At 31.4% G+C, this 20682-nt stretch overlaps 1 protein-coding gene across 6 annotated transcripts; it reads left to right on the top strand.

Annotated features, from left to right (window-relative positions):
• The first annotated feature begins 13575 nt into the window (after nucleotides 1-13575).
• Nucleotides 13576-20187, top strand: LOC137807326 (replication protein A 32 kDa subunit A-like). 6 transcript variants are annotated; one of them, XM_068607927.1, is made up of 13 exons: nucleotides 13609-13658; nucleotides 14879-14936; nucleotides 15385-15533; nucleotides 15687-15857; nucleotides 16005-16115; nucleotides 16185-16282; nucleotides 16389-16430; nucleotides 17055-17132; nucleotides 17297-17375; nucleotides 17492-17584; nucleotides 17663-17739; nucleotides 19753-19821; nucleotides 19898-20187. In XM_068607927.1, exons 4-13 carry the CDS (start codon nucleotides 15750-15752, stop codon nucleotides 19977-19979), a joined length of 837 nt encoding a protein of 278 aa, XP_068464028.1. In that variant the 5' UTR covers nucleotides 13609-13658; nucleotides 14879-14936; nucleotides 15385-15533; nucleotides 15687-15749; the 3' UTR covers nucleotides 19980-20187. The 6 variants fall into 6 exon arrangements, with proteins under 6 accessions (XP_068464025.1, XP_068464027.1, XP_068464026.1 ...); XM_068607926.1 differs by lacking the exon at nucleotides 15385-15533 and having other exon boundaries at nucleotides 13579-13658; XM_068607925.1 differs by lacking the exon at nucleotides 14879-14936 and having other exon boundaries at nucleotides 13582-13658; nucleotides 15385-15525.
• Nucleotides 20188-20682: the final 495 nt, after the last annotated feature.

The following is a 20682-nucleotide window of genomic DNA, read 5'->3' as shown; positions in this document are numbered from 1 at the left end:
GTCATAGGTTGTTACTTATAGTTTGAGTGACTGAAAGCCTTTTTGTATTGACAAGGAAACAAACAGTGAAGCAAGATGGGTATGTACTTACTGTCGTTGTTTCTAAGGCTGCTGTGAACCAATTATTATTGTAAGTTGGTCGGCCTTTGTTGCATGTGCCATGTCCATACCCGTAGGACTTAGTCACCATCTTAGGTACATACTTTGCAGCATTATTTTTATATTTTTATATGCATTAGGGCTTGTGTTCACCGAGATTAACTACTATATTTTGTGTTGTATTTGTGAGGCACATGTTAGGGTTACAGTTGAAAGTAAGGCAAGGCTTTTTCTGCTTGAATTAAGTAATGATATATATGTGACTACTAAGGGCCATCTACTTATCTTCACAGCTTTCATTGGAACATAGAGAACTTTTCTCCATTCCTAAGAAAGCAAAGTCCATTACTTGGAAATTACCTAAGGTTTCATTCATTGAATTTGAACCAATGCAAATGCCACTATAGCTAGCAACTATTTCAAAATTATGAGAATGAAGAGGACTTTTGACAATTAGTTATTTTTAATTGTCTGCCATATACCTTGTAGTTTTTATAATTATAACTTCTTAATGAGTATGATTTGGAACTGTTAACCTAACTGTGGAAGTTAATTTGGTGCAGTAGTTCAAATATTATTTTATGCATGACTTAGGAGACAAGGTCACTTTCTGTTCACACCAACTTCAAGAAAATTCTTTGTTACGATTGAGCTTCACTATAATAATTGTAAATTGTAGCTTGTATAGCTACAATGACCACACCAATTTACTTGATCCAGCTCTGTAGTCTGGGTGAATTGTAAAATTTCTAAATTTACCCAAAAAACAGCACTCCTTGTGCTGGATTTGGTGCCATTCAATAGTATATTTTTTTGACAATGCATTGGATATGGATGTATCATTGTATCTGATCCTAAAATATTAGTTACCTTTGGCGAACATCATATGAATTATACTGCCATGCCTTTTCAAACAAGTCGAAACGCAGGATCCATGTGATTGTGATCTGTGTTTAGATAAACTTTAAACATAATTTTATGTGGAGTTGAAACAGGTAGATGCTGAGATTATTTCAATTTTTTATCGGTTCAAAAGTTGTTAAAATACCCAATGAAAAGTGTATGATTATCAAATTTGAAGTTATCATATGCTATCTCTGTTCCAAAATTGGTGTTTTATCAAGAAGTGTTGTTAGCAAAAGTCAATCTTTCTTGTTTTGATACTTTAGCTTTCTCTTTGTTTTACAAGTCCAAATTTTGTTTTGCCAACTCTAATGTGTTTGAAATAATCAGGTACTATTACTTTTTAAGTTTTAGTCATGATGTTTTTTTTTTTTTATAAATACTACAAGAAAATCATCAAATAGAAACCAATTTTTAGAAACCAAAATAATTAGTTGCAATAGTAACTAAATTATAGACATTTTAAAAACTAAAACAAAAATTGGTTTCTAAATTAGTTTATATTATTGTTAAATAGTTTCTAAATTGGTATCTAATTAGCAACCAAGGTTTTAACTACCAATTATTTAGTTTCTAAATTTAGTCTCTAAAACCTTGGTTGCTAATTAGATACCAATTTAGAAACTATTTAATAATAATAGAAACTAATTTAGAAACCAATTTTTTGTTTTAGTTTCCAAGATGGTCTCTAATTTAGTTACTATTGCAACTAATTATTTTGGTATCTAAAAATTGGTTTTTATTTCATGATTTTCTTGTAGTGAAAAAAAAACTTATAAAAATATAGAAGAATTGTAATTATAGTTTATCAAGTAAAATTATGAAAAAATTGTTTAAAAACATATGGTATTTGAAATTAAATTTGGGTTCGACATTAGATTACAAGTACAAAAGATCCTAGCATTTTATGACGTAGGTATTGAAGATAGTTGCAAATTCTACTCAACTTGCATAATGAAGTGTTTGATGAAGACATCTCGTTTAAATGTTTATGAAGAATGTAGTTCATGTGTCTTGTTAGGTTAGAAGTGTTTTAGCCTTTTGCACTGTGAATTTACATTATATCTCATAGCCATAGTAATAAGCTCATGCACAAGGATTTCCGAAAAAGTGTTTTCAAAAATTTGTTTCAAGTTTTTTCAAAACTAATTTACTACACAAAATTTTAATCTATTGTTTGACAAAACAATTGATTCTTTTATATTGGTACAAAACTGTTAAACTTTTTCAAAATTTCGTTTTGACTCCAAATTCAATTTTGTTCACATTTACCGTTATTAACTAATGTGAAAGTGGTTATGTTATCACCAAGAATATTTTCAAAAAACAATTTGTTCTTTTGAACTTTAATTTGTTATTTTTATAACAGTTCTTAACTGCTTTCTGAAAATTTGTTTTAATCTGAAACCTATGAAAAAAGAAGTTGATCTTAGGTCAAAACACACCTTGCAATCACGATTTGCATACAATTTTCAAGTGCTTTCATTGAGATTTTGAAGTGAATTTTAGTTATTGAAAGTTTTTCTTAAAAAGGTCTAGGGGCTCTTATGCTAGTGCCTTTGGTTAAAAATTCAAGGTTGTTTCAGGTGTTTTCCTTCCTATACTTTTCTTTTGTAAAGGTGTTTACATTTGTACTTCTTGATAGAGTTTCTAGAAGTGTTGCTGAAATAGGGTGTTTCAGCTTGTGATCTTGGTTCTTGGAGGGTTCAAGAACTAAGAGGTTTTGTAAAGATTGTTTTGCTTTATTAGTGAAATCCATCTTGATATAAGGTGAGACTAGATGTAGCTCTTGTTGAGTGAACTAGTATAAAACTGTGTGTGCCTTTCTCCTTCTTGATCACTACTTTAAATCTGAAATCTGATAATTTGTGATAAATGAATCTGATATTTTTAAAGTTGAATCTTTTGTTTTAACTGTTGTTGGGTTAAATCATATTTTGTTTTATCTTGCTACAATATCGGTAATCTTTGATTGGGTAATACAAGTGTTAAAATTCTATTAAGCAAGCAATCTTGTTCAAGATTCTATTGTTTTGAAACTGTTTTTGAGATTATGTTGTTTTGAAACTGTTTTTTGTAAAGGCTTTTGAAAGTTGTTTTTTTTTAATTGAATTTCTGATTTGATAATCAAATTACAAAAATTCTGGATCTAATAACTAAGAAATAAAAATTTGTTGATTATATTTTTGAAGCTGCTTCTTGAAATCATAAAATAAATATGTTTTTCTTTAAATCAATTTGTTCTTTTTCTGTAAGGATTTCTTAAATATTATTTATTGTGAAAATTTTATAAGTTCAATTCACCCCTCTTGAACTTAGACACTAATAAATCTAACAGTATGTCCTAAGATAGTTATTTCTAATTAAATATGTAAAATTAATATAATTTTTAAAATATTTATTTTCCCCCAAAAATCAAATAAAAATACATGTGAAACTTTTTCGAAGTTACTTATTTTACGTATTTTCATTAAAATATCAGGAGATTCAACATCAATGAGTCATGAATATTCCATACAAGAAAGTTAAGACATTATATCAACCTAAAATTTTAAGGCATGAATTTTTTTCATTATATATTGCTGTTTAAACTCGTTTATACTCAATATGGAATAAAGTTTACACTTAGAATTCTAACAATCTCCTCTTCAAGCACGAGTTTCTTATCCATTGGTACATTTCCTCATGCAATAGTGGTGTGATCCACTTGTACCATCGTTTTTATTACAACAAGACACATGTACTTGAAACCATTGTGAGAAAAACTTTAGATACAAAGAATCCTAACAATACTAGATATAATCACTCACCGCATCATTTTTTGAGTTCTTCTAAGGGAAAACGACATAAAGACTCCAATGAATCATGAACATTCCATATAAAAATGTCAAGACATCACTTCCAATTCAAAATCTTAAGGCAAAATATGTGAATCTTTTTTTCTTGTATACTCTTTATACTCATTTATACTTAATATAAGACCAAGCTCATACTTGAAATTCTAACATTTAGTTTTCAAATTTTAATATTTTTTTATATATTTTATATTTGTATAGTTCAAGTTATTTAAAGTGTATAGGATAATAAGAGAAATTATACTTAATACACTTGCAAATCACACTATAAATAAAAATAGTGTAAATATATATATATATATATATCAATATTTTTAATTGTTGCATTAATTTTATTTATAATAAATATTTAATTTATTTGAAGTTTATTATAGTAAAAATATATTTTTAAATAATTAAATATTATATATAAGTTGATGTGTATAATTATACATATATTTTATATAATTTATTTATTAAAATAATTTTTTTAAAACATAAGAGGACATGTATACATACATTTATAACATTATTTCGGTGTTTGATGAGTTGTTATTGTCAAAACCGGACTTCTTTTATTATTTTTGGAGTAAGGAATAGTTAGTAGCTTTTGTTGGAAGTTTGGGATATGTTAGAATGTGAAGTCCGGTCTTATTTTTCTTCTTATTTCTTGTATAAGGGGTGAGTCACCCTTAAGTGATCCATATTTTTCTGATAAAAAAACATCTATAACATTTTTTAGGTATATTATATTTAATTAACTCTTAAAATATTGAATATAATATATATTTAAATAACTCTTAAAATATTGAATATAATATTACTGTTATTATACATATATTTAAGAAATGATTTCAGTGCACTATATTTAACTAATTTTTAGAATTTTAAACACTAAATATAAAATGATGAATATGATTATTCATATATTTTGTATAAAAACCTTATAAACTATATCTATATTAAATGTTAATGTAAAAGAACCAAATCATTTAATAATGTTATTGATAAGTAAAAAAATTAACTAACATTATGCCACTTTTTATACTATACAACTATATATAAAAGACAATAAAACATGTCATAACCTTCATGGTCGAGTATGTCGACGTAAATGAAATATATAAGGAATAACACCGAAACATGAGCAAATCATGTGACCGCAAAAAATCAAGATATATATAAATCCTAATGAAAAGTCTTGTTGCTTGGATAGATTTTAATCCATGTCATTTCCTAGGTTTCTAATGTATAGCTATATACGAAAAGAAAGAAATTTATGATGAATTTTATTATATATATTCTTACATGTGTTTATACAAAGTAATATAATTTCTCTTCTCTCCTCTTCGCTCCTCTTCGTGACTCTCGATCTAGTTGACTTGGACTCTCTCGATAAAAAGAATGTACCTGCAAAGTGCTCTAATAATAAAATCAGAATCAATCGAATTAAGTTGTAATCTTATAAAAAATACTCTACCTATTTGTTATTCTGATTACCTAGTATTTCATTATTGAACTTTATCAATCTTATTAAAACTGTTTTATTCCTTTATCTTTTTCTGATTTTACTTAACTACCTCTCGACCATGTATTTTCCTAATCAGTCAAGTACTACTGTAATAACTTTTTCATCAATTGTTCTACTATAAATCATACTTTTAGCTAAATTCTAATACTGATTATAGGTTCCAACAATTACTAGTAAGTCAAAAGTAATTAATAGTAAAAGTGTAATTCTTCCTATATATAAGGGTACAAGTAAATATAATTGGATTGTGATTCAGCCTATTTAATTTAGTCACGAGATAATGAAGGTTAAATGTAACAATAAATATATATATATATAATATGTAAATAGTTATTTAATTATTTTTGGAATAAAAAGTTATTTATTTTATTAAATAAATAAATAATAAATTTTTAAATTAATAAAAGATAAAATTACCTAATTAAGAAGTTACATCAAATTAAGTTAAAGGATGTTGTATATGTGGTATAGATTTTATGTTATCAAGGACTGCATGAACAATCAATTGTAGAGGCCGAGTCCTTAAACTCAAACCTTTCATATTTTTCATTTAGATTTTTTTTTGTTTGTCATCGCCCACACTTCTAATTTTATATTTTTCCTACCCGAACGACCTCCAATATTTTTCCAATAGTCACCATATTCTTTTGGATTAGAAGCAACTTCAGTTTTCTTCACTGCAGCAATTCATGCAGAATTTCGAATTGAATTACTTTTAGTTTCCCAAACAAAATATTCTCCACTTATATCCTTGGAATTTAAAAGATTTAAGGAAGACTCTGACTTCAATGAACTTGGAACATAATGATTAGACCATATATCCTTTTCAGATAATGCCTCAACACCATTCCATTTACTGTCTTCTCCCAAATCAAAACTATTATTTTCAAGTAAAACACATGAACCAAGTTTCTTATTGTCACAAAGAACTTTATTGTACCCTGCAGTCAGACTACCTAAAGTATTATTTCCTACACTCTCATCAACAATAACAAAAGATGGAAGATACTTGTCATTGACCTTTGGTTTTGCCCCCAACTTCTTCATAGATTCAAGGGCATTTGAAAACTTATAAGGGGCTTCTAATTTGAACTGTAATTCATTCACCTTTTTTTTGTGGCAAAAGCAACAAATGGAGTTCTTCTACTTGATTGACTATACTTTCTTTGTCTTTCTCCATATCAACATATTTTTCTTCCAATTTTGTAAAGCTTCTTTTCAGGTTACCAAACTTTGCTTCAACACTCTCCAATTGAGATACCAAGACATTCCTTTCATTTAGAAGATTTTGCTTTTCATTATTCAGTAAATTGCAAATTTCCCTTAAACCTTCAAGCTCAATTTTTGCATCATAAAGGGACTTCTCTGACAAGGTATTCTTTAAGTTGAGTTTGAATATCCGATTCTTCGCCATCTCCACGTTTGCAAGCACTCGTCCATTTTTTTCTTTCAAGTGAAAATTCCGGTCTTTCATGAAAATCGAATAACCTTTATCCAATAATTGTCTCATACTGAGAATATTACTCTTCAAGTCAGGTACATAATAAACGTCCTCCTAGTACCTTGTTTTCCATCCTTTTGAAAAAAAAAAACATATTTTTCCCCGACCTTTGATAGGAACTTTTGTTGAGTCTCCAAAAGACACATGTTCATCTTTGATCTCTTGTATATCAACAAAGAGATGTTTATGCCCACACATATGATTACTAGCACCAATGTCTAGATACCATACCATGTCATTATTCAGGATGGTGCCTTCATTGGCCATCATGAGAATTCCTTCATCTTTTGTCTCATCTTCCTCCACTAAATTTGCATTTTTTTCCACTTTCTTCTTGGTATAACACTCCTTTGCATAATGTCCATATTTGTCGCAATTGTAACATTCAACATTTGAACAATGTGAACGACCACCACGATCACGACCTCGTCTATGCTAGTTGTTGGTTCATTTGTTCCCTCTCTTCATTGTTGTTTCCATGACTACAACCTCCATTGTGATAAAAATCGTGACCTCCGCGTCCATGTCCTCTTTCTCGGTTATGTTGCACGTACATCACCTTGTCTTCTTTAATGGTCATCTTTGTTTGTAAGGCTTCCTCCAAGACTTCTTGTTTATTTTTCTTCTTCCGTTGTTCATGTGCTTCAAGAGAACCCGCGAGGTCATTACTGGTCATCTCTTCCAAGTTTCTTGACTCCTCGATTGCGCATACAACATTTTTAAAGTCATTAGTCAATGATCGAAGAATTTTCTCCATGACCCTTGCATCCGTGAGAGTTTCTCCATTGCGTTTAAGTTGATTGACTACCGTTTGCACACGAGCGATGTAACTAGATACATTTTCTGAATCATTTATCTTAATGGCCTTCAACTCACCTCGTAGAGTTTGAAGACGCATTTGTTTAACTCAGACTGCACCCTTGAACACCTTTTCCAAGATGTCCCATGCTTAGTTTGAAGTGGATGCACCAACAATCTTCTCAAAGATTGTCTCATCAACAGCTTGATACAACATATACAAAGTTGTCTTATCTTTCGATCGTGTCACTTTAAACACTTTGTTTTGGACCGTCGAGTAACCATTGGTATTTTTCGATTCTTCAAAACCTTGTTGAACCACCTCCCGAAAATCTTGAGATCCTAGAAGGGCTTTCATTTGGATGCTCCAATTGTCATAATTCGCCATTTTTGTTAATCGAGGCAGGGAAAAATTATTGGTTATACTGGTCATAGCTCTAATACTAATTTGTGAACAAATAATATAACTTTTATTTCACTGCTACTTTTTAAATGAGAATACAATCTCTCTAAATAGTCTCAAAATAGACTTAATAAATTCTACATTCCCTCTCATAAAAGTTATACTACAAATTACATTTAAAATTATAGTATAAATGACATTCAAAACTAAAATTAAAACTAATAATTGTACCGACCCGTCCCCAGGCGTTGACCAAAGTCAAAGTCAAAGTCAAACATATGGTGGGACCCACCAAGGGACCCAAGGAAGAAAGTCAATAGGTTGACCACTTTGGGCGTCGCCAAGTGTGGGCATCACCAGGTGTGGGCATCGCCAAGTGTGGGCACCGCCAGGTTGAGACGTCGTTAATGTCACCCCCTGATACCCACGGGTAGGGAAGACCGTGGAGGGGGCGGCACAGTAAGAGGCCATGGTACGGGCGAGGAGGCTTCAGGCCCCGGTACCTCAGAATGAGTAATAAGAAAAGATAAAGGTGGCTCCAAGGCCATAGTCCCGGTACCAGTAGGGAGTAACCTGACTCGTGAAGTACCCACGCCACCTCTGGAGAGTCCCTGGGACAGATACGACCCAGGAAAGGGCCACGCCCAGGGGCGAACCATGTGCGTGGTGCGAGAGGAAGGCAGATACACTCCTAGTGCGAGTGACTAGAGGCTGGGGTGCATGAGTTGACACCCAGAAAGTCACCCATCGCGCCAGATGCACTTTGAGGAAGGAAGACTTACACGCTGGAATTTCCCTAAGTTGGGTTACAGCGTGGTAAGGCTTTCCACGTGGAGTTGCGCTAAGTCAGAGAAGCCACGTGGCAGCAAGCACTGAAACCCAAGGTATATAAGCTTTTCTGAAAGCTTAGTAAGGTACGTTTTACTCAGTTTACACACACACTCTAATCATTCGCTCGCTTACTCACTGTACGCACAAGTGGTTGGAGAGAGAGAGAAAGTTAGTTACGATTCAGTTACACACCTTCAGAGAATTCAGTTACGATGCTCCGATACGGAGGTGTTTTATGTTTCTTGCTTGCTGACTTGATCGTCAGAGTGCAAACTTCCGCGAGGGCGCCCTTTTGCTCACTTCATTTCAGGTACTCACGACGACGTAAGGCGGAGATCTGAGTTGAAGACGAAGGAGTCCTTGTTCGTAAGTCAGAGCCACGCATGAAGATTTTCTTGGTCAACCGGCAGGAACAATAATTATTGATTATTCAAATTTCAAAATATAACTAATGACGACTTTGAATTTAATGCTAACAAAAACAATGTATTTTATCTGTTCAGGGGAGTTTCAGCTAAGACTTCTTTTAATTTATTCATTGTTTTATACTTTGATTTAACTTAGAATCTTGCAAGATGCACTGCACTTTTCATCTGCACCAATCCTTGTTGTCCCTTTTCTTTATCTTATATGATAATTATGCGTTGAAATTGCTCTATTTCAGCAATTCTACAACCTTTGCCATGGACGTCAACCATTCCCTTGCATCCTTCGTGAACCTTCCTGTCATTTTTCGTTGCATGAAAGATGGGATTTAAACTCCATGAAGATAAGTTGTGGTAGCAGTCACGAGTCCACTACTGCTTCTTATCCCCAAGTAATTGTCCATTGTTCACTTCTATTTGGATTAGGGAGAGGATTTGAGGAGTGATTTGAGAGGAAAGTGTAAAGAAAGTGAGGTTGTTTGGATTATGATATAATACAGTGAATCTGTAAGGAAAGTTTATTGAAGTTTGTGAGTGATATGATGGTTGTAAAGAAATTTTTAATTTTTTTTAAATGTGTAAAATGTAAGTTTACAAATTTACCCTTTCTTTAAAAAATATTTAAATAATAAAATATGAGATATTTTTGTATAAATTTTAGTTAATTAAAATATTATAAATATATATAAAATATATTTTCATAAAATCAAATAAAATAAAAATAAAAATTAATTTTTATTACTGTTAATATTATTATTTAATAAAATTATTTTAATTATTATTAAATAAGTAATTTATTTTTATTTTTATTATTATTTTTTATAATTTATAATTTATTATTATTATTATTTTAAAATTTTATTTTAGTTACTATAATTATTTATAATTTTATTAATTTTTTTATATATATTATTCCTATTTTAAATTTTAAATATATTACTATTATTTCATAGTATTTATATTTATATTACTAATTTATTTTCTTTTACTATTACTATATAAATATATTTATATTATTATTATATAAATTTATTTATCTTTAAAAAATTTGTTATATTTTAAAAGTTAAGAAATGAATTCACTGGTAAACCATGAAAATACAGTATGAGTAGAAACTATTTTGCAGATTTCGTGTCTTTCCACGCTCCTAAATCAGCGTAAATTGATAGATACAAACATGATTCCTCCCGCATTTCTATCTTCGGTAACAGTAAACACCCAAAAACAAACACAACATTCAAGTTTAGAACTACCAGCATGGTGTTTCCATTAGATAATTCTTACACTCCTGCAGAAGACGTTAAGCTTGTATGTGCGTTATGCAACCCATGTTGGTCATTTCAACGATGGGTTGGGCTTCCGATGATGTTTCTTGGAGGACGGCTTCTGGATTATGTAATTCGAAATTTGTAGTTTAAATTTTTTTATTCTGGATTACATAATCCAAAATGCTTTTAGAACACACAAAAAATCAATGCAGCAAAATCAGTGTAAGAGAAGAGTGAAATACATATGAAAAATTAACATTTTTCACCACACAATCACAAACGCACTATAAAATGCTCTCATATTCTGTATACAACCACAAAAAAACTTTTAACCGGTGATAATCGCGTTCCATATATGTTTTGGGATGCACTGTGAGAGAAGTTGGGAAAAGAGGTAAGATGAAAAACCTTAGTAGAGTTTTTGAGTTTATTTATTTTTTAATTGCAGAACAAAAATGTAATTGTGCAATTATTATGTGGTGCCCCAAGAACCCATGGGGTGCAAGAAGAAGTAGCCTTGTTGGAGCATGGGACAACTATTCATTACCCATGCAAGACACCATCATGGCTGGTAACCACACTGGGCAATTTCTTCTACACCATAGTTTTCATTTGCACCCGGAGTGACCAAAAGACATTATACCCTTAATTTAAAAAATAAATAACCTTATTTCCTTATTCCTTCATCTTTTTCATCAATGGTGACACCCTCAAGCACTCCCTCCTCGCATCTCCTTTCCTTTTTCAAGCTTTTTTGTGATGTTTTAGAGCATTTTCACATTCTTTTGTTGAAGATTGCATATGCATTGGCGAGTCATTGTTGGTTGCATTGTTAACAAATGTTCGTTTTGATGTTTTCATTTATGTATTTTTTCATTCCAAATTTGGTGATTTGGAAAGATTCCAAATTACACAATCATATTTTTTTATTTACTTTTTCTACATATTTTGGATTGTACAATCCATAAGGTATTTCCAAATTTTGATTTGTACAATTAAAAATGCATTTTAGAAAAAATAATAATTATGGATTGTACAATCCGAAAGACATTTCTATATTCGGGAATACCTTTCAAATTGTATCGTCTAACGTGATTAAATACAAATTGTACAATCTGAAAGGCATTTCCAAATCCAAAAATATTGTAGGTATGTGTAAAGTTTATTAGAATTTTGGTTTTCATTAATGTAAGAATGATGTTGCATACACAATTATGACTAGAACTGGAGGTGGTGAATCACAAGGCGGTGGTAGGCCTTCGACATTAGTCTATATACGAGATCGTAAGCTAACATGTGATCATACAACTACTAATGTGATGGATGCACATGAAGACCGACATGACGAATAGAAAGGATTTCCTAAAGGACCTTCAGACCTTTCTCTGCTAGTAAGTTTCATGGATCATGTCATTTTGAAGTTGTGGTAGGGTGAGGTAAGACCTCACAAATGAGGCAATTTTGGAGTGCACACATTACACTTGGTTGGCTCTGAGAGGTTTATGAGGAGTGTTGCATTCGGTAGACTTGGTAGTGTGTTGTGAGAGCATATTTGTTGCATCTAGTGGGATGCACAACACTTGTTGATAAGAATGTCACCTCCATATATGTGTTGTTGTTAAAAAATCTATAAGTGTGTGGTGAATACTCGTGGGTAGCTATCACACTTACCCATATGTTTATCAGTTAAGGGATGCGTGCTTTGCTTAACAAAGTAATTGGACATTTATGTGACACTTATACAGGTAAATCATATACAAGATTAATGAAAATTACATTTATTTTCATATGAATGCACAACTATTGATTTGTTGAAATTGTAACAAACATGAATATACGAACATTTTAAAGGTATAGGGGGAGGGATATAAATCCCACCTATTAGAAGATTCACTCATGAGCAACTTGATGTGACTGAATGACATATTTGTATTATTGTTGCTTCTGGTTCCAGTTAGATGTTCTGACCTATGTTAGAGTCATTTGGAGTCCATATGACGACCATCGCCCTAGTAGGCCCTTTGAGTCCGTCTCTTTATGGTACATGTATGCAACAACATTTGCTTGCGTATGTATTGCGACAATATGATTATGAGCATATCGTTGCCCGACCTCTCATGTCATATGAGACTTGAGTTTTGAACGTTATAGATGAGAAGTCCTTATACTTTGTCTACTACATTGTTATTGGTGTGACACTAACTTCTCTTGCATTTGCATGTGTAGCTAAATACATGTAATAGTTCAAAACTATGTCATACCCATATATAATGAGTTGCACAAATAAATATCGATTGAATAGACAATCATATTGTTGCACTTCTAATCCACGAAACTCACATCTCACCACTAGCATGCATGCAATTCTTTTTTCACCTATTTATATTAAAAATATAGATAAGAATAAATAAAGTCAATATAAATTGAATAGCTTGTTATAAAAAAACCATTAAGGTTAGTTCAACGAATTAAAATATCTAAAATGTAATCTAAACTTGGAAAAGAAATCACACATAACTTCAAAAGTTTATCAAAATTAAATTGAAACTAGAATGGTTAATAAAGTGAGAATAATAATGAAAACCCTCAACGTTGAGAAAAAATGCTAAAAAGTGAGAAATATATATTTTGCATAAACTTGTAACAATGAAATTTGGCAAAAAAAGTATTTCAACTTAATTACTAACAGCAAACATATTTGTGTGCAGTTCAACTTCAAATACCCTTCATGTTGTATTTATTAGTTTGTCAAATTCTCAATTTTTAATTTTTTTAATACTTTTCAATCAATTTAGTCCTAGTTTTTAAATGGATGAAAATTCTGTGAATCTATTATTTTTAAAATTATCAAAATAAAATCCATATTTATACTCTTAAACAGTATGTATATATTCAAACTATTATAGATATTAATTATATTTTTATTATTTTAAAATTAAATAAATATCTTCATTCGATATATACTTGATCCGTAATCCTGCTAATTTTGAAAATTCTTTCACGCGCTCGACCTTTGCCGCGCTCTCTGGGGTCCCAATCTCAAGCTATCTTTGTCGTAACCTTAGGTTCGTCTCTGTCCTTTCTAGGGTTTTGTTTCTCAGGGTTTTTTTTCCAATGGGTTTGATTCCTTTGTTTTTGCCATATCCTTCTATGTTTCTAGACTGAATTGTTAATTCTGTGTTGAACTGCTGGCTGCTATTGATTTCTTGGATGATGGTGTGCTTGAGTATTTACTCTTCTAATTGTTTCCATTGGAGTTCAGATGATTGGAAGAAAATTAGAAAAAAGGTGTATTATGCATTTGGGCGCAGATATAGGTGTAGTTGAGTATATCTGATTCCTGAATGCGCAAAATCTCACAGTTAATTAGTTTGGAAAACTAAAATTTAATTACCTACTGTTAACGCGATCAAATTGGTTCATTCATTCAGTGGATGACTAAACAACTGGAAAGAAAAAAAAAATATTCTACATTAAAAAATAGAACAATAGTTGATTAACTCCATTCCAAGACTATCACAGTTAATTTGTTGAGTGACAAATTTGATCTGAAGGATCAAAAGTACATAAGACCAATTTATTGCTCTTCACCAGAATGAAGAAATGCTAGCTGTATCCAATACACCTCTCTATCTGTAACATTATAAATTCTACTCAACGTCGAGGGTTGCATCGTTTGTTGCTTTTTTCGGATGGTCACACTAGAGTGGCCCGCCGTGAGTTTGTGAATATGGTAGGGTCTGAAGGTGCGTGTGATGCAATGCTAAACTTTTTGGTCGTTGTCATCAATGTTACAAAGGTTCTGTGTTTTAGGTTCATAATTGGGGATTTCTTGGAAGATCTGGTTGTCCTTGGTTCAGATTTTAGTTGTTAATTTCTTGGATTCTACTACCATTCTACCACTTAATGAGCTTCTGACTTGTTTCTCAGTTTTCACTTTGCTTCAAGATTCTTCTTGTGGAAGGCTATCTACAATCTGAAGTATCAAACTCCACTTATTTTCTTTCTTTCCTGTACTGTCTTCTGATAAATTCATCCATTGACTCGTTTCAAATTTAGATGTCTTGGTTGTCATATAACTTATTGATTGATATTTCTTGTTTCTACTAATGATTTATGTCGCTTGTTCAAAGATATTACATGAATTTGTCTACTGATGGTATAATTGGAATTTTTTATCTTATAATTAGCATATATTATTTCATGGGTCGCTACAGTTGAGAATAAATGAGGTTTTGGCTTTATTTTTCAAGAATTTTATTTTCGATTCACTGTTCTGCTGCAGAAGTGGAGATAGATGTGCTGGAGAGTATGCTTTCTTATTTGATTGTTTTAATTATACAGTAAGCATTTTTTATATGCTCTCATCTTTTCCTTAACGGTTCTTGTATATCAAATTGTTTGCATTCCTATATAGTTAGGGTCCTTTGTTATGTTTCCTAAAAAAGTTTAAAGGGTGGATCACGCTCTCAGCTTTTCCGTCACAGGCTTCTTATGTAAATGTAACAATTTCCTACCTCTCGAACGTTCAATCATTCACATATATGGTTACCATCCTTTGTGTTTTCTTTTTTAAAAGAGCTTTGTCTTTATATTGGTTCAATTAATATTTTAACTTCTCTTTACTCCATTTAATCTCGTACCATTTTTTTTCTGTTAAAATCGTTTGGTTTCTCTTCATTTCGTTCATTTCGTCCCCAGACATCCTTTGTGTTTTTGTTTCTTTAAGTTACCAAGAATAAGGCAAATAATACAGTTATCTATTTTTACATTGTTCTTTTGGTGAAAAAGGAAGATAAACATTCAGAGAAGCCATAGTTTAGCCAACAACGGCTAGGTCATGCGTATAAGCATAAAAAAATGGTGGAATTATAAACTCCGCTTTGAGCTGTGCCCGAGCTCCTTCTCCTGGTAGACCATATATTTCCAGAGGTTGTTTGGTATACCATTTTTTTATTTATTTTCTTTTCTTTTCTTTTAGAAAGACAATTACTTGGAGGAAATAAACAGAAATAATGGGGGGAAACTAGTTTTTGTATTTCCATATTAATCGTAAAGAGTAAAAAAGAAAACGTTTTGTATATATGTTTCAGTTACAGTACGCACACCAAATTTTGAAATTTGTGTATGCATATCGATTCTACAAGTGAAGAAGCATGTATTCGAGTTCGAGTCAGTTCGACGGCAACGCAGCCTTCTCCGGCGGCGGATTTATGCCTTCTCAGGCCACTCAGGGCACTGATCCTTCACTGGGTTTCTCCAAGGTCTCTTCTCCTTTATTTTTCCTTTTTATCATACTCACAAACACATTTAACACTAATTAATCCCTAGGGTTTTGCTCTTCCAATTGGAAGTTTTTGAGAAAACGTTGTGCTTTGAAGTTATATTTATGATTTATTGTTGTTTTGTAGAATCGCGATGCTCAGTCCTTGCTTCCTCTAACAGTTAAGCAAATATACGATGCGATTCAATCAAGCGATGATAAAGCCAATTTGATTGTTGACGGTGTGGACGTTAATAATGTGCGTTCTCCTTGAATCTTAGTTTGTTAATTTGGTTAAGGTTTGGAGGTTCTGACAATTCGAGTCCAGGTTACTCTTATAGGAAGAGTGTGCAACAAAGCTGGACGAGTTACTGATGTTACTTTTGTGCTTGATGATGGTACTGGGAAGATTGAGTGTAATAAATGGTAATTGTCGTTAAATTTGTTATGTCTAGATCATTATTTTTGTTCTGATCTTTTTTTCTTTTGCACCATTTGCTTTTGGTAGTGACGAGTTTTTGTTCGTCTGCAGGTTTCAGGAAGCTGCTGATTCAAATGAAGCAGAGTCTATCTTGTATGCTACTGCAATATTGTATTTGCTGTGTAGATTTTCATTTTGTATTTAGGTTCTGGTCGAATAAAATTCTCAAAACATATTTATACGAAAATAAAATAAAAAAGAGGAAATTAATTAAATTTCTTTTATAAGTTTAAATTAATTTATGTATAAGCTAATTTACAAAAGTCATTTTATTTAACTTTTTCAGAACTAGTTTTAATGTATTAAAGAAGTTTGATTCATTTTACTTTTTTATTTTATTCTCTTGTGTTTGTTTACTTAGAATTTATTCAAATAGGGTCTTAATAACTTTACCCATTTTTGAACTTGTATGTATAAGTAGTGAGAAGAATGGTTTTAATCACTCCCGTTTTTTAAATACCATACGTGTTTACTTGTTTAATTCAGAACGGAAATGACATGTTTTGAGTTACATGTTACTACTAAAATAAAAAAAATAGAAAGGTACATAAATATGTCCATTTTATTCTTTTTTCTGCAAGAAAATAAGCAGCAGATACACTGATAATTTTGTTCGTGTTTTGTAGTGTGGTTATTTGTTGTCACACGTGTATGTTTTTATTTACTCAGATAATTCATTTCAAATAGTATGTACTAATATTCTAGTTTCATTATTAGGGACGGAATGTATGCGAGGCTCCATGGACATTTGAAAAACTTTCAGGGTAAAAGGACCTTGAATGTTTTCTATTTCAGGTGTGGACGAAGTTTAAATATTTAGCTCTTCAATATTTTAAATTGTCTTCGATATCTATCATTATCACAATTGAGGATGGTTATCTTCTTATCTCGGCGATTTGAGGCGGACCTCTTATTGCTTACAGTTCAATATTTAACCTCACTCCGCTGCGTCATTTCAGGCCTGTGACTGACTTTAACGAGGTTGCTAGTCATTTCATAGATTGCATACATGTGCATCTCTACAATTCCAGGATTCGGGTATTAGTTACAATATTGTAATTTTTGTTTGAGTTGACATGATGTGAGGTGGATATATAGTTATGAATACCATGCGTACATGTGTATTCTAATGTTTCACTTGGTAACATCTTCAGAGTAGTGTCCCTAATCAGCAACATGTTATGAATTCTACGCCAATTACTCCCACAATGGGTTATCAAGCTAAAGTTATTCCACCAACAAATCAGGTAAGAGAGTGAACCATACTTTTCTGTTTATGTTTCATTTTTATTTGATATAACTCCTTTGCTACTTTTCATCTGTAGTTCTCTGATCAACATGCCATTGGCCAGAAGGGTACTGAAAATATGGTCTTAGATTTTCTGCATCTTCCCGCCAACAGGTACGTTATCTGGTTGTAATTAAACATCAACTATTTTGTTTTTCTGAATGTTGGTTTTATCCATTGATTTATGTGTATGCGTATCCAAAATACCTTTCTTAAATATTGCCAAACTTCTGCATTGTCTGCTGTAGAAGTAGCATACGGAGTTTTTTAATAGTTCAATTCGGAGCAAGGTTGTAAACAATTTTTTTAGACTAAATTAGTTTTTTACCCTTTTTCTATTACTTTGTTTACCTTTGTTTTTCTAATGTTAAAATGTTCAGCGAGGTCCTCTAATTGTCAAAACAATATGCAATATCTCCCCTTTCATCTATTTTCCCAGTGTCCCAACTTTAGCCTGATAGTGACGTGTCTGTTTTTCATTAGATTAGGTTAACATTGTTAGTGAGAAAATAGGCATAAAGGACCACATTGCATATATTGACAATTAAAAGAATATATTGAACATTTTAATATAAGAGACACCAAGTTGGTAGAGTTAAAAGAAAAACAGAGATAAAAATATTAATTTAACCTTTTTATTAAAAAAATTAAATGATTGAAAGTGCATGTTAAGGAATCGTATGCTTCTATACATGGCACAAGTTGGCAAACTGGCAACTTGAGTTTATAATGAGAATGAGCAAGATTGGTGACATTATTTTGGTTGGTATCCCCTGAGTTTCAACTGGTGTTGTGCAATGTATCCTCATATACTATTATGATCAAAATAAAAATCCAAGAATGTCGGATGTTCTTTGTTAATTTTCTGTTTTGAAAACTACAGACAGACTTATTTGAGATCACAATGTACCTAACAAACAAAGGGGAGTCTTAGGATACTACTATATATCTAGTTATAATCTACGAAAGTAAATGTTATGTCATGTTTAAAAGGAACAACGAGATAAAAGGTGCGTGGATGTAGCAAAATAAAAATGTTAAGATAGATGTCTGTCTTGACTCATAAGAAAAGATGAATTACAAAATGATTGTATATAATGAGATATTGAGATGGCATCAAATAGGAAATTGATATAAAATCAATCAAAATTGGTTTTGCACACATACAAAGAAGGTTGTAGACAAATATGACTAGAGAATTCCCAAGAGGAGGATGAATTGGTAAAAAACAGAGTTTAAAAGCAAGACTTTCTCTTTAAACTTTGTAGAAGAATATTTCTTCAATCTCTTGATATCCAATTCTTAATGTAGAATTAATCCCCTTAAGTACAAAATATTTTCAAAAAGAAATTTCGTTCTGGTTCAATTTTTACCTAATCCACCGTTAGTTCAATCCCTTCAAATTTGAGAAGGATTGTTCTACTATCCGAGAAAACAAATGTTACAAATACTAATTACAAGAACAAAGCAATATCAAGGAATTTTTACATATGCAGAAACTTACTCTGTATAACGCGTCAAACTTAGTTGTATAATCCTTAGAATGCAATGGCACAGAAAGAAAAACGATATCACATGATTTGATGACAGATTTTCTAAACGAATAAAGCACAGAGAATGAGGAAACTTCTCCCAGAACTTCAATGTATCCACTTTCTTGCTAAAAAAATTATAATCTTTTGCTTTGGCTCTGAAGAGGAAAAATAAACTCTTTGAATTGTGAGTCTGAATGATTGTTTAAGATTTGATCCCATTGTAGAAGAAGAAAAATGAATTTTTTGTATGCAAGTATCACAAACATTCACGCAATAGCAATAACAAGCAACCTTATATATCATTTGCCAAGTACAAGTTCATCATCAAAACAAAACCAAAAATATCTTCATCTTCAAGATGCGGAACACAGGTGTCTTCACGTGTTCAACCAAGGTTACCAAAAGAACTACAGAGAAATGAAAATTGCATGACTTTTAGTCCTATGGAAACAAAGAGTGGAGAATAAATTGGAGATATAAAAAACATCACACGACCTTAGTTAAAATAATAAAGTTCGCACTTGTTTTTTAGATGAATGTGTTGAATATTGTTTGGTATTCACAACTTAACATTCTGATATTTATGTTTCAGGTCAAGGAATGAGGGAGTCCGTCGTGATCTTATTGCACAGCATCTTGAAATTTCTTTGGATAAGCTCATGTCTGTCTCTTTCTCTCTGTCTCTCTCTCTCTCATAGTATTCAAATCTTGTTGATTCTTATTGAATTCCTCTGCAGGCTGGCTATTAAAAACCTTATCGATGAAGGTGCCGTTTATGAAACTATAGCTGATCACTATAAGTCAATCATCAATGGTTGATATATTTATTGTTGGACAATGGCATAATTTTGTCAAGGTAGGCTTAACTATGCGTATGCATTCCAGTGATGCAACACACAAGCAAAACACCAGTTCTGCTATATTTTGATCAAGTTGTCTTTCTTTCTCACAATAACTATATACCAAGAGTATGAACCGGTGATAGGTAACAAATTGAACTTGATATGGAATGTATATATTGTGCGAAGTGTTTTTTTTTTTAATTAACGAAGATTAACCAGTTACAATAATTATCATTACTGTATTGGCCCGTAGTTATAATGAGTGCGGATGCTTTAAAAATGGGTAAATTCTTCCTCACCTCCATGCATTCCTTCCTACACCCCCATACTTTGAAAAATATCCAAATTATTTGATATTTTTCATTGAACATTTTTTTTAATTCCTTTAGACTTTTCAGATTATAAAATCATAAAGTTTAAAATTGTGATTTTTTATATTTTGGATTGTATCATTTAAAATTTGTATTCTGGAATGTATAGTCTTAAATACAATCCGAATTACAGTTTTGTATTTTAGATTACATATTTCAGAATACTGTATTCTAGAATTTGCTTCATTGCACATTTTAAAATACAATTTTTGCATTGTGTAATTTGTATTATAGAATGTACATTATGTAAATTTTGCATTTTAGATTATATAATCTAGAATGAATAATTTTAGCATTTTCAAAAGTATG

The sequence above is a fragment of the Phaseolus vulgaris genome, chromosome 3 (assembly GCF_000499845.2).
Source record: "Phaseolus vulgaris cultivar G19833 chromosome 3, P. vulgaris v2.0, whole genome shotgun sequence".
Classification (NCBI taxonomy): domain Eukaryota; kingdom Viridiplantae; phylum Streptophyta; class Magnoliopsida; order Fabales; family Fabaceae; genus Phaseolus; species Phaseolus vulgaris.
This window is presented reverse-complemented; position numbering and strand designations above follow the sequence as displayed.